Source organism: Quercus robur, chromosome 8 (assembly GCF_932294415.1).
Source record: "Quercus robur chromosome 8, dhQueRobu3.1, whole genome shotgun sequence".
Lineage (NCBI taxonomy): Eukaryota > Viridiplantae > Streptophyta > Magnoliopsida > Fagales > Fagaceae > Quercus > Quercus robur.
The window spans coordinates 46,520,452-46,533,498 of NC_065541.1; the positions used below are offsets into that span (position 1 = coordinate 46,520,452).

The 13,047-nt window shown below is 33.5% G+C and overlaps 1 protein-coding gene across 1 annotated transcript; it reads right to left on the bottom strand.

Annotated features, from left to right (window-relative positions):
• Positions 1 to 10,525: 10,525 nt before the first annotated feature.
• LOC126696611 (B-box zinc finger protein 22-like) lies at positions 10,526 to 13,047 on the bottom strand. Its single transcript, XM_050393311.1, has 2 exons — positions 12,738 to 13,047; positions 10,526 to 11,094 (listed from the first exon to the last, which is right to left on the bottom strand). Exons 1-2 carry the CDS (start codon positions 12,918 to 12,920, stop codon positions 10,666 to 10,668), a joined length of 612 nt encoding a protein of 203 aa, XP_050249268.1. The 5' UTR covers positions 12,921 to 13,047; the 3' UTR covers positions 10,526 to 10,665.

Genomic DNA, 13,047 nt, shown 5'->3' on the forward strand with positions numbered 1-13,047 from the left:
GAAATAGATTTCACATGGTTTTTTTTTTTTTTTAAATAAAAAAGAGATTGCACATGTTGAATTCATTCAAAGATCTAGTATTTAAAGGATTGGAGTGATTGATGGTCTGAGAGCTATCCTTGGTTAAAGTGATTACTACTATAGAGAAACCAAGCTTAGTGGCAATGGAATTGTTACTATTGTAGGGTTTAGTAATAGTTATGAATTTGTATCAACAAATATAAAAATACATATAAAATGAGTACTATCTGGGTTGCCCTATTGTTTTTTCAACAAGCTAATATCATATAATTTCATGCCATCTATAATGTGTTTTGATTATTTTCCCGATACAACATTTAAACAAAGAAAAAATAGTGAGTTTCAGTTAGCTCAAGGAAAAAAAGATTGAACTACAAACTAAATCTTTTAGTATTGAAGTAATTTTGCTCGTAATGTTTAAAAAATTATTAATTTAAATCCATAACATTTATATTTGTTTTTAATGCCGTCATTCTGTCCATTTCCATTAATGATGTACTTATTAAATGTCAAGTTGACAATTAACCCACACTTACATAAGAGGAGACCTCACCACATCGTTTGGGGCTAACTCAATACAAATTGAGGATAATAAGGTGATAACTTTAAGTGGGGCATTTTTATATTTGATTAATAATTAATTAAAAAAAAAATCCTTCTCACTTCTTAGTGTGTTGTATGCCAAGCTTAGTTTGGCTTGGCTTTCAAACCCGGGTTCGTTAAAAGGATTCAAGTTTAGAATCCCTTTGTTGTTAGAAACTCTGAGAAGGCTATCATTTTTGTTCCCTAGTGAAAAATATTATTTGTATTAGTAAAAGATAATCATGGCTAAGCTATGTATTAAAAATAACATAAAACTTATAGGAAAATGTTGGTGATATGTTAGGAAGATTGAAGATCTAGGGAGAGAGAATTTCCCACATGCAATCAAGAATCCAAGAAACTTGTTATGACATTTGCTGTATTTAGCACAAGAACATTATGTTTTATGGAATAATAATAAATGAAGTGGATGAAATAGTATAAGAAAATTAACTAACAAAGAGGGTGTTTGATAGTCTTAGCTTAGGTGTGCTTTGGCCCTTAGCATATTGCTTATGTGACTTCGAGGCTTTGTGTACAACATTTAGTGACTCATTGTGGGATGTGGGTTGCTTAGCTATGGACTATAGTCATTTTACGAAAGCTTAAATAGCAATGAAGCAACCCATTCAATAACAAGGAAATTCATTTATCAACACTCATACTTGTTTCACAACAACTCAATCACCTACAATAGCCCTGTATATTCAAAGATAACCCAACATCAATACAATCAAATTAAAACAATATAAGAGAAATATGTTGAGGATAAGCTTTGTAGCTGCTACCACATGGATTGCTTGGGTTGAAATAGACCATCTAAAGCTTCACTTTGCTAAGTACTGGTCGGATCATACATTCCTTTCATGGTTAAACTTGTGGCTCACCATTGTTGCGTCTTCAAGCTACAACCAACCATTTTTATAACCACAATGCAAAGCAAGAGAGATATGATAATCCATACATAAGCATAATGGTAAAGAAGAATATGAGTGAATGGTATTGTGGTAGGAAGAGGAGAGATAGCTCATGAGTTGGTACAAGTCAAAGTGTCAAAGATGATGTTTTTATATCTTGGATGATTTTATCAGTTTTAATCTTGAAAAAAAAATGGACTTTTTGCAAAAACAATTATAACAAGTATTGCTAGTAAATATTTTTTAGCAACATATGTACATGGAAAATAATCTAGTAATTTCTTTTTATATAACCAATAATCATTTTATTACATTTGAATATCATTACAATTATTTTTTCATTGATTAATAATATATTACGTATTTTCACTATCTTTTAACTATTTTATGATTTTATTTATGAGATTTTCATCTACATTTTTTTAATATGTTTTTACATTGCTAGTAACAAATTTATCAAGAGTTCTGATTTAAGATTCAATTTTTTTTTTCATCTCCGAATTGATATTTTCTGGTAATCATCCAAATTTAAAAAATATTTTTTAAAAAATCAATAAAATATTAAATTATGAAATGATATGAATAAAATAAAATTTAAAGTGCACAATAGAACATAGTTTATCTAATGTGTTATTGTAACTGTGAGGACACTTCCCCAATTAATCGGTATTTGTCCGCTTTGGAGAGCCAGTCCCTCACGGTTTTGTCACGAAGGGGTGGGAGCTAAGGATTTTTGCCATGAAGTAATTGAGTGGGAGGATTACTTAGGCGATGTGAGACTGGAGTGAGCCTAGGTGTCAATCACTTCATGGCAAAAATCCTTAGCTCCCACCCCTTCGTGACAAAACCGTGAGGGACTGGCTCCCCAAAGTGGACAAATACCGATTAATTGGGGAAGTGTCCTCACAGTAACTTAACAAAATCACCCAACAGTTTCGATCTACTTGAATTAAAATGGATTTAACATTTAACTCAATGAATTATTACTAACCAAATTAAGATTAATTTCACGTAGAAAACTAAATGTCATAGTTCATGCATAAGATTTAACAAAAAGAGATGAAGTTTTATTATATTTTTGGTTAATTACAAATTACACCCTTAAAACTTGAGGGTGTTTGAAATTTATACTCTGAAATTTCAGAATTTTGATTTTACCCATTGAGGTTCTATTTCTTTTGCAATAGTAGACCCTCCATCCATATTTTTCATTTAGTGCCACATAAATTTACCACATATATTTAATTTATCGAATAACCATGATATAATAAAAATAACATTGCTCCAAACTATACATAGCCTACAATAACACTACTCCCTACATTCCCCCAAATTTACTGTATCAAGTAATTTTGTTGACTTAACGCTGTATAGTTTATATTAAGTGCGTGTTTGGCAAAAATTATTTTTACCAACTTATTTTACTATTCAGCTTATTTTTGTTACTATTCATAAGTCTCACTACAATTTTGGTACTATTTATAGGTCTCTCTGTACTATTTATGTTAACTTTTACTTTTATCTACAGTACTTTCAGCAAAAAATTTTCAGCTTCAACAAAATAAGCAGATCCCAAACAAACTCTTAAGTATTTGTTTTGGAACAATTTTTTTAGCTGAAACTGAAAACTTTTAGTTGAAAGTACTGTGGATAAACTTTTAGCTGAAAGTACTATAAATAAACTTTTAGCTGAAATAGCATGAGACCCATAAATAATACTAAAAAATGTAATGAAATTCATGAATAGTCACAAAAATAATCTAAATAGTAAAAAAAATTAATTTTTTAAACCAATGCCAAATACACACTAAATTCTCCAAAACTTGCTAAATTTGTTGGATCATGAAAATAAGCATCCTATGGTGATGGGTTCCTTCGATGGCCTGGTTTCAGGTCAACCTTCGGAAATAGACTTCTACAACTTTTTTTTTTTTTTTTTTTTTTGGATGGTGACTTCTACAACTTTTTGAGCCTGAAGAAGTGAAGTTTATTTGTTGGGTTTGTCACATTTGGGCTGTGAAAGATTAGCAACTAACGTTATGGCCCATAGATGTGGAAAAAAAGTGTCATCAACAATATGCACAATTCCTATTAAGTAATTTTATTTAAGATCCGTTTGGTATACCACTCAATCACATATTTTCAGTTTTTAAACAATATTATACGTATTTTTACATGTTTTTTCATTCATACGTATTTTCACACATATTTTCAGTTTTTAAGTGTATGTACTAAACACCACCTAAGTTTTGCTAATATCTTAACTTGGTTAGACTTGATTTTTTTTTTTTCAATTTGAATTTTAAGCTCTATTCGTTACGGTATTGACATTTTCTAAAAAATGAATCATTTTTTGAAAAAAAAAAAAAACATTTTATAGAAAACTATCTTATTTTTCTACGTTTAGTAGCAATCTTTAAGTATATTTTGATTTTTCTTACTTAACTTAGTGTAAGATAGAGTTGTTTTCCATACAAAGAGATAATTTTCCTATGACCCATTTTATTTTGATACTATCAAACACATGAAAACATAGAAAACTTTCACATAAGGTTTTTCTATATGTTTCCTTCTTTGTTTGATGTGGGTTCCCTATGTGCATAATCAGATTTGGTTAAACTTGATTTATAATTTAAATTTAATTTGTTAATATGTCACCTTATTTGCTTGATGTGGTTTCCTTATGTGCCCTCTTGATTGACATAATTGTTGTATGACCAGGAAGGTTCCTTGGAGGGGCCCTTATTAAAATGTGGCTACAAATACAAAGATAGAGACTAGCCCACTTGGCCTGACAAGCTTGGGTGCTTAATACCTTTCCAAACTCGTCGGACTCAAGGTTTTGAGTGTAGACCTCTACATAGAGGTTAGTTTGATTCCTAGACCTAAACAAGTGGTGACTCCCATTTCTCCACCTTAGCCCACTTGTTGGTGGTGTATTCCCAAACAACCATGTCTGGGATGGTACAATCACACTTCCATTGTTGTTTTGATGAACAATAGCATTTTTTTGTCTCCAAACATGGTAAACAATAACCCATATAGCTAGTTTGCATATAACAGCCCTCAAACTTTTTCCTTCACCCCATGCCACTATATCATTCCATTTGACTTTAGGATTTGAGTAATGCAAGGGTTACTACAAATTTTTCTACTTAGCTTTTACAAGTCACCAATTAAAAAAAAAAAAAAAATTTGATATTCTTTTATGAAAAATGCTAACGAGTACTCTTAGGGTATTGGTTAAGAATCTAGATAGAGAAAGCTTTTATGGGAAAAGAAAAAAACAATTAATGTTTTGACAGCTTTTTTCATTTTCCATAAAAGTGATGTCAAAACTTTCCTAAAATGGGCACTCGTTAGCATGACCCTTCTTTTATTATGTTTTTGAGATTCACCAATCACATTAATTGCCATGTTAGTTTGTTAAAGTCATGTTGTAAAATTTGGAGTATCTTTAACATTTTTTTTAGGATTTATGATAACATACAAACTTGACAGTTTTCCAGATTCTTTGAGAGAAAATACATTCAAAGAAGAGTTGCTCCCATCTTTTTACTCTTGTTTTGCACAAAACGCACTGAGAATCAATGTTGATTTCACACTGCACAAACATACTAGGTCACCAATCTCTTATGCATTACAAGCCACATAATAAAAACATGTTTATGGATTGCTTGAGGGAACCATAGCAATTTACCATTTTACCTCAGGAAACCTGATTTCTTAGATCATTCCAAGCACTGACACATGACAATTGTACGGTCTTGCGTGGAACACATACTGGTTTGTCCTCAACTCATAGTTCCACCAAAGACAATCAACTTTGGATGGTAATCAGTGTTGGAGTATGTGTGTTTCAAACTCTTAAACTATGCTTGTGTCCCACATTGGTTAGAGATGAGTTTGCATATATGTTTATAAACCTTTACACCTCTTAAGTGATAGCTTGAAAGACAATGGGCTAAAGGTTGGAGTTGGGCTTGGATTGGACTTAAGCTTGTCTCTCTTGGGCCTCATTCCATTTCCTTATCTTTTGCTTTCAGCCCATCTTAGTTCTGCCCGTTGGGCATTAAATAAGCAGCCCGTTGGGGCATTTAATGTGCTGCTCGTTGGCTTGCACAGTGTCCGGTGGTTCAACCCATCAGCCCTCACTTCATTAGCTTATAAACCCTACAACTCACACTATTCATATATCATATTTTCTTCCTCTTCTCCAGCCACATATCCTCTGTTTTTGCTCTATTTTGCTGCACAGTTTCAGCTTCAGTTTTTTTAAGGAAAGGAAAGGCAAGAGTAAGGTTGTTCCTAGTTCTTCTTGCTTGAGTGTGTGATCAATTTGAAGAAATTACTATAGTCTAATCTTGGGAGGTTGTTTGGCCAAGAAAGCCATTCACACCGAGTTCTACTATAAGTGGCACGAATCAACCTTTAAAGACAACGCATTTGCGTGATTCTATAGTTTGTGAGATCTTTCTAACTCTATCTATTTATTTTTGTCATTACTAATTTTTTAGGGTTTGTATTGTTGAATCAAAACTTGTTTATTTAGCCATATTTTCCAACAATCAATTCCTTAAATTAAGCATGCTTCCATGTTCAGTACCATTATTCATAATACTCATCAACAGAGCTAGCTGCATCATACATTAATCTACAATCATATTTCAAGTAGAGAATGCCATTAGAATTACCACCAATCATGCCATAGAGATATATTCTCACCTTAGCCAACTTCAAATTTGCTGGGATGCCTAGTGATATTTCTAAAACTTAGAATCTTTCTCCATGACTAGGTGCGTTCTTGAGGGGTCTTCACCACCTAGAAACTCTTACCCTTGAGAAGATTTACATGTACCTGTAACCCAAGCCACCCAGATAGAATCTAGCTGAGAAAACAAATCTCAAATAATTACAGCCGTGTTCCACTCCTCAAGCCTTAAGCCTCCTACAGACTTTGGTTTGCAAACCAAATCCTAATTGACCTTTGCTCTAGTTGCTGATGAACTAGAGCCATTCCACAATGAGCTACTTAATTTCTGCTTCACAACTTTTATGACCATCTTTGGCAAGATGAACAACCTTGTCCAGTATACTTGAAGGCTAAACAATACAGATAAGGGTTCGTTTGGATACAGCTGAAAACTGAAAACTGAAAAACACTATAATAAAATAATTTTTAAATGTGTGAATAGTACCGTGAGACTCATTTTTAATGAAAAAATTGCTGAAAAATAAAATTTGTGGGTTCGTGAACAGTACACACCATGCACTGTTTACGGAAAAAAGTCAAATATTGCGGCTACTGTTTATGAACAGTAGCTACAACAGTGAATGAACAGTAAAAATATTGGCCTGGAACACGTGAAAAAAAAAAAAAAAAAAAAAACTGAAAACGCAAAACATGCGTTTGGGAAGCGCAAATGCGCTTCTCAAATGCACACTTGGTCAGCTGAAGTCTGCCTGCTTAGGATAGCATTTTGGAAGACCACAAATTGGTTCTGACCGTAATTTTATCAATGAGAGGCTTACAATCCTTTTGAAGCGGCACTTCAAGATACCTTACAAGTTACAAGGAATTTCCCCCCTATAAACTCTAGCAAATTCAGTATCTATTGCTTAAGGAAGATGAGACAGAAGCAATAAAAATTTCAATCTTAGCATAATTGGCTCTCAAACCTGAAAGTCCTGTAAAGCAATTTAGAGCTTCAATTCATGTAACACTCTTACAGATTGGGACCAGCTCCCAAGAAAACTATTAGGTCTTCAACAAAACATAGATGCGTAAGATACAATGGAGCACACTCGGTGCTTAAAAGTTTCTAAACTGTTTAACTCTTTTTTTAGAAACTTCGAAAAATCCTTCTTTGCTAGAACAAAGAGGTAAGAGGATAATAGAACCCCTTGCCTGAGACCTTTACTACCACCCCTAAAGTAGCCCACTAAACATCCAATAAAGTGTGTTTGGAAAAAATTATTTTTGCCAACATATTTTACCATTCGGCTTATTTTTGCTACTATTCATAGGCCCCACTGCACTTTTTGGTATATTAATGAGTCTCACTGTATTATTTCAGCTAACTTTTACTTTTATCTACAGTACTTTTAACAAAAAAATTTCAGTATCAGCAAAATAAACAGATCCCAAACAGACTAATCTATTGAATACTTGAAAAAGTTATAAACGCTTTGATACAATGCACAAACTTTGGGGGGCTCCAATAGCAAGCAAACAAGAGATCACGAATTTCCACTCAATTGAGTCACAAGCCTTCATTAATTCAATTATAAGAGTGGATCTGAGTAGGCCTTTATCTTTTTGAAAACTCTTCACTATTTGACTTGTAGAAGGAAATTTCGATAGCTGATTTATTCTTGGATTTCTAGACTTTGATACAAGTTCTAAGCTAACAAAGTTGGTTTTATGGTTTACAAATTTCATTTTATGAATTTGTTTGTTGCTTTTCAGGTTTCAGCAAGTAGATAATATGGTTGCCTTTCATGGAGAAAATCACACATATAAAGAAAAATATGTTTAAAAGGGAAAATTTCTTGAGTGACTTTGTTGAGGTCTTTTTGCTTACAAAATAGAGATAAACCAAATCTACGTTAAGGAAAGAACCCAAAACCAACATGTATAACTAGGTGAACACAAAAGCCAAAGCACACTACATGAAATTACAACATTTTCTCCTCTATCTTTTCCCCATAAGCAGCTTTTGGATTTCTAATGCCTTCCCTGTGATAAGTAGATGGCATTCAAATGGTGCCAATAAAGTCTTTCCCTGTGAGATCTGTCTATATCTGGCACAACTGTACAAGTGTTAGGGGCTTTTCCCATGTTTCTTGACCAGTGTAGACTCTAGGCTGCGGGTGAAGAAGGGGCCATGGCACTGCCCAGTGCCCATGAGACATCGGTACGTAGTCCAAGCACTCTTTCATAGAACCTTTTTTATTGTTTAGCAGAATTTCAGAGCAGTTGAAATTCTATTGCTCCTGCTAAAGGTGAGACATAATTACGCACAGTATCTGCCATAAATCTGTTAGAAGCTAACAATGTTTTAGGTCCTTCCAAATCTACAAACTGAACAAAGATATCTAATAGTTGACAATTTGGAAGATATAATCTACCATTGCACTTAAAGAAAACTAAGAAAAATCCTCTTCTTCATCAAAAAGAAAAAAGAAAACTCCTTCTAATCTTGCAAAAATAATAACATTTTTTTTTTCCTTTCAAGGACATATTCCATACGTAATGAATTTATCATTATTTTATTGCTTCAGGAGATTGTGGGCGATCTGATCCTTCAGAAGGAAAGCCCCATGCATGCAATGCAGATCCATTGCTATATGATAATCAATAAATATATTGTGAGAGCTCTCTATTAGCCATGGTTACAAAAATCTCATATTTCAGTCTTTAGTTCACACTAACCAATAAAAGAAGTAAATAACTGTTTTTGGTTGCCAAACAAGGGCTAAAGCACTTCAAGGTTTGAGCATGATAAAATTGCAATAGAAGAAGGAAACATCTTGTAGATGACACCAGGGCTGGCCCTTCCACTAGGTCAATTAGGCAATTGCCCAAGGCCCTCAAATGAAGGGGGCCCCAAAATTTTAGAAAAGAAGGGATAGAAGGAAAAAAAAAAAAAAAAAAAAGTTTCAGATAAATCTAAAAAAAAATCCAACACATCCTTTTGACCAAAAAAACAAAATTTCTATTATATTTGGTTAAACAATGGTAGCACAATTTTTTTTTTTGGTCTAAACAAAATCAATTGTCCTAAAAATAACACCATTATCCTCTAGACAAACTAAAATTCAACAAGATAAACTACAAATCTGGTCTAAGAAATTAACCACAAAACAATCACAAATAAAAAACATCAAATCCCTAAATTTTTTACCGTTTCTCTTTCTCATTCTTGCTCAGCTTCTTTCTCTCAACTCTTGTTCTCCGCTTCTCTCATTCTTTCTCTCCATTGTTGTTGGCTGCCTGGCTCGAGCTTCCTCCGATCTAAATCATCCAATCACATCTTATCGGAAAACTTTGAACTAATTGAGGAGTGAGGACTGCTAACTGCCTTTTTTTTTTTTTTTTTTTTTTTTTTGCTATTACGTTTTGATTTTGTAGATGGATGAGTTTTGACTTTTGAGGTATAAGGTTGGCTTTCTCTACTTTTTATTTGTTAAGACTTGCCTGTTTATATTGAGTTATGGCTGGACGTTTGGGCTTTCAAGGTTTTTTTTTTTTTTTTTGGTTATAGGTGTAATAGGATTTGTTTTGTGTTTTTTGTGGGTGGGTCTTATTAATAAGGCTTGTGTGGCCATCTTGGCATCTTCTTGGTTGGGCTGGGCTCGTACTTTTGTTATGGCTGTATTTATTTATTTTTCTTTAATTTTAATCTTGTGTTTATATATATATATATATATATATTTTAGTTATTGGTAATATAATGAATAAATCTTTATTTATGCAGGTTGAGATTGCTAAAAACTTATTATTATTCAGTGAAACTACAACAATACTTTTTATATAAATCAAGTTCTATTTCTCATTTGCTCTATACTTGAAAGTTATTTTTTATTTTAGTCTTTATAAATATATTGTTTGATTATAAATGTCTACTAGAAAATATGCATCTGGATATATATATTTTTTTGGATACAAGATAGAATTCTACTCTAGCCTAATCTAAGTGTATATGTGTGTGAAACTTCCTCCTGGAGACTTGAACCCCGTCCCTTACCCCCTACACTTTACAAGCACTTATACTTGTAGAGTGACCATTGCACCAAGGGTGTGCGGTGGTAAATATGCATCTAGATATGAAAAACTTAAAAAAAGAAAAAAAAAACTAATTGAGTCTCAAAAATGATCAATTGATAAATTTGTTATTAGTAATAAACAAAATATAACATAAAATTTAGATGAAAATATCACAAATGAGCAAGAAATTCACCAAAAATAGATTTTAAATGAAATATATTATAATATAAAAATATTAAATAAATATTAATTTAATTAATACGTATAAAAAATGCCCCATTTCAGTTTTCGTCTTAGGTTTCAAAATGTCTAGGCCGTCCTAGATTACACGCAATCCATTTTTCGTGGCTCCAAAATGTCTAGAGTTACCCTGGATTACACGCAGTCCATAGCCCCATAATTCTGACTAAAACCTGTCAATCCAAGATATTCATCTAAGCACCACTCTGGGACACCCCCAGGAATGGTACCTCCTCCAGCTAATGGTGCCTTGATTGTTGGAAGGGTCCGATTTCCACTTAATTGTCTGGGCATAAGTTCTTTACTTTCACCAGTGAACGAAGCCATTCCACCCCTTTTGGACATTGGCTGGGATGGCATTGCTTCAGAAACTTTTCCTACAGAACTCAACTTCTCCTTGGTAGAAGACGCACAAGGTTCTGTTGCTTCAAGCCCCACTTTCACCCCAGTTAACAGAAACCTTTGGTGACTAGACACGTAGGAGTTTGCTGTGTGTATTGCAACATCACATTTCCTACAGAGTAAAGCTCGATCTTCTAGACAGAAGAAATAGCCAACAGTTTCCTACACAGTATATAGAAAATGCTTAAATCACAATTAAGTATTTAAAAACATAAACTAATTCAAGAAAATCTTATGTTTGAACTGCTTAGAGCGACACCATAACGAATAATTGAACTTTTGAATCACAGCAACATTTTACTGATAAGCACATATCAGGCCCGAAAACTTACAGCATTAATCATTAGATAGAGAGAATTAAAGCACCTGGACTTATAAAGTCCAAGAAAATCTTAAAAGGGGACATACGGGCTTCCTTTCGTACAGATTTTACAAAGTGGCTATTTCGGTTTAGCCAGAACAAGTGCACAGAGTTTTGTCTAGACAACCTGCTACTTTTTACTTTTTCAACGACTTTGAACACTTGCATTTTAGATTTTTGCTTCATAACTCAAATCAATTAATTAGATATCAAATGTAGGAAGCCATGTCAATGAATTTCTTACCACCTACTGAAATGAAAAGAACACAATTATTGCATGAATTGTTTATCGATGCCATCCTTGGTACAGGAAACCAGTATTTGTGTTCCACTTTGAGTTCATGGTTTAAGAATATTCACTATACATTTTTCAAAGTCAAAGAAGAAGATGATAAATTTGGTTAAGGAAAAAGAAAATGAGAGGAAAACCTGCTACCTTTTACTTTTTCAACGACTTTGAACACTTGCTACTTTGGCTAAACAACCTGCTACTTTTTACTTTTTCAACGACTTTGAACACTTGCATTTTTAGATTTTTGTTTCATAACTCAAATCAATTAATTAGATATCAAATGTAGGAAACCATGTCAATGAATTTCTTACCACCTACTGAATTGAAAAGAACACAATTATTGCATGAATTGTCTATCGATGCCATCCTTGGTACAGGAAACCAGTATTTGTGTTCCACTTTACTTTGAGTTCATGGTTTAAGAATATTCACAATTTTTCAAAGTCAAAGAAGAAGATGATAAATTTAGTTAAGGGCAAACATGTTTTTATTCTAACAAAATTTGGACGATGAGAAAAGATTAGTGATAAAAAGTCATTGAAAAATTGTATTTATTTCATAAATAAATTAATACAAAATATATTATGTTCCTGGGATAGTGAGAACCGCCCCAGTGACCTGCCAAAGCCAAATGAAAAAGAATGCAACTTGTACAGTCAGTCTCGCTCCACATCATTTGTGTTTCAAAGATTATCGTTTTTTGATACACAAATTACAGATATTCTATTAAGATCTATAGCAGTTCTGAAAGGCCAGATACCACGTACCCCACCCAAATTCTAGCTATACTCAATATACCAGTAAGCTCTAACTCAAGTGAAACATGAGGATAGGTAATGTTGTAGTGCTTAAAGACCCTCTAAGTCTAGGTGCTTGTTTTGGAACTCAACTTGTCTAGATAAGGAAATCCATTACTATAGCTCCCATTTGGGCAGGGACAATTGGTAGAATTAAACATAACTCTCAGTGAACTTTATTATTATATTAACCCGTGCGAGAGAAAGCATTCAGTTCCACTTCCACCAATCATCCAAAACCAAATCGCCAATTTAAATTACTACTATGCCTTCACAGCATGAAACTTAATTAAAATTAATTACAGAGAAATGAAAGCGAGAAACTGAAATTACGAAAGAGAGCTTGGAAATTTACCTGGCAGATATCGCAGTTGGGCGTGGTGGAGGAGGAGAGAGGGACACGCTGGTGCTTGCTGGCCAGTTTGTTGGCGGTGTGAATCTTGTGGTCGCACGAGCAGCAGAGCGCCGCCTCGTCGGCGCAGCAGACCACGGTGGCTTCCGCTGTCTCGCAGGCGTTGCACTGTATCTTTATCTTCATCTTCTCCTCTCACAAAATTCAAAACTCTTTTTAAACTCTTTCTATATTTATCGGTCTCAACCTCCAGTTCCAGGCAGGGTTTAAGCCTTTACGGATAAAATGTACTGTTCTAATCTATTAGTATTAC

Bases quoted from the DNA above. Each gene is read 5' to 3' on its own strand.
- LOC126696611 (XM_050393311.1), bottom strand. From the start codon at position 12,920: ATGAAGATAAAGATACAGTGCAACGCCTGCGAGACAGCGGAAGCCACC. The intron at 11,095-12,737 runs GTAAATTTCCAA...TATACTGTGTAG, and splicing joins CCAACTGCGATATCTGCCAG to GAAACTGTTGGCTATTTCTT.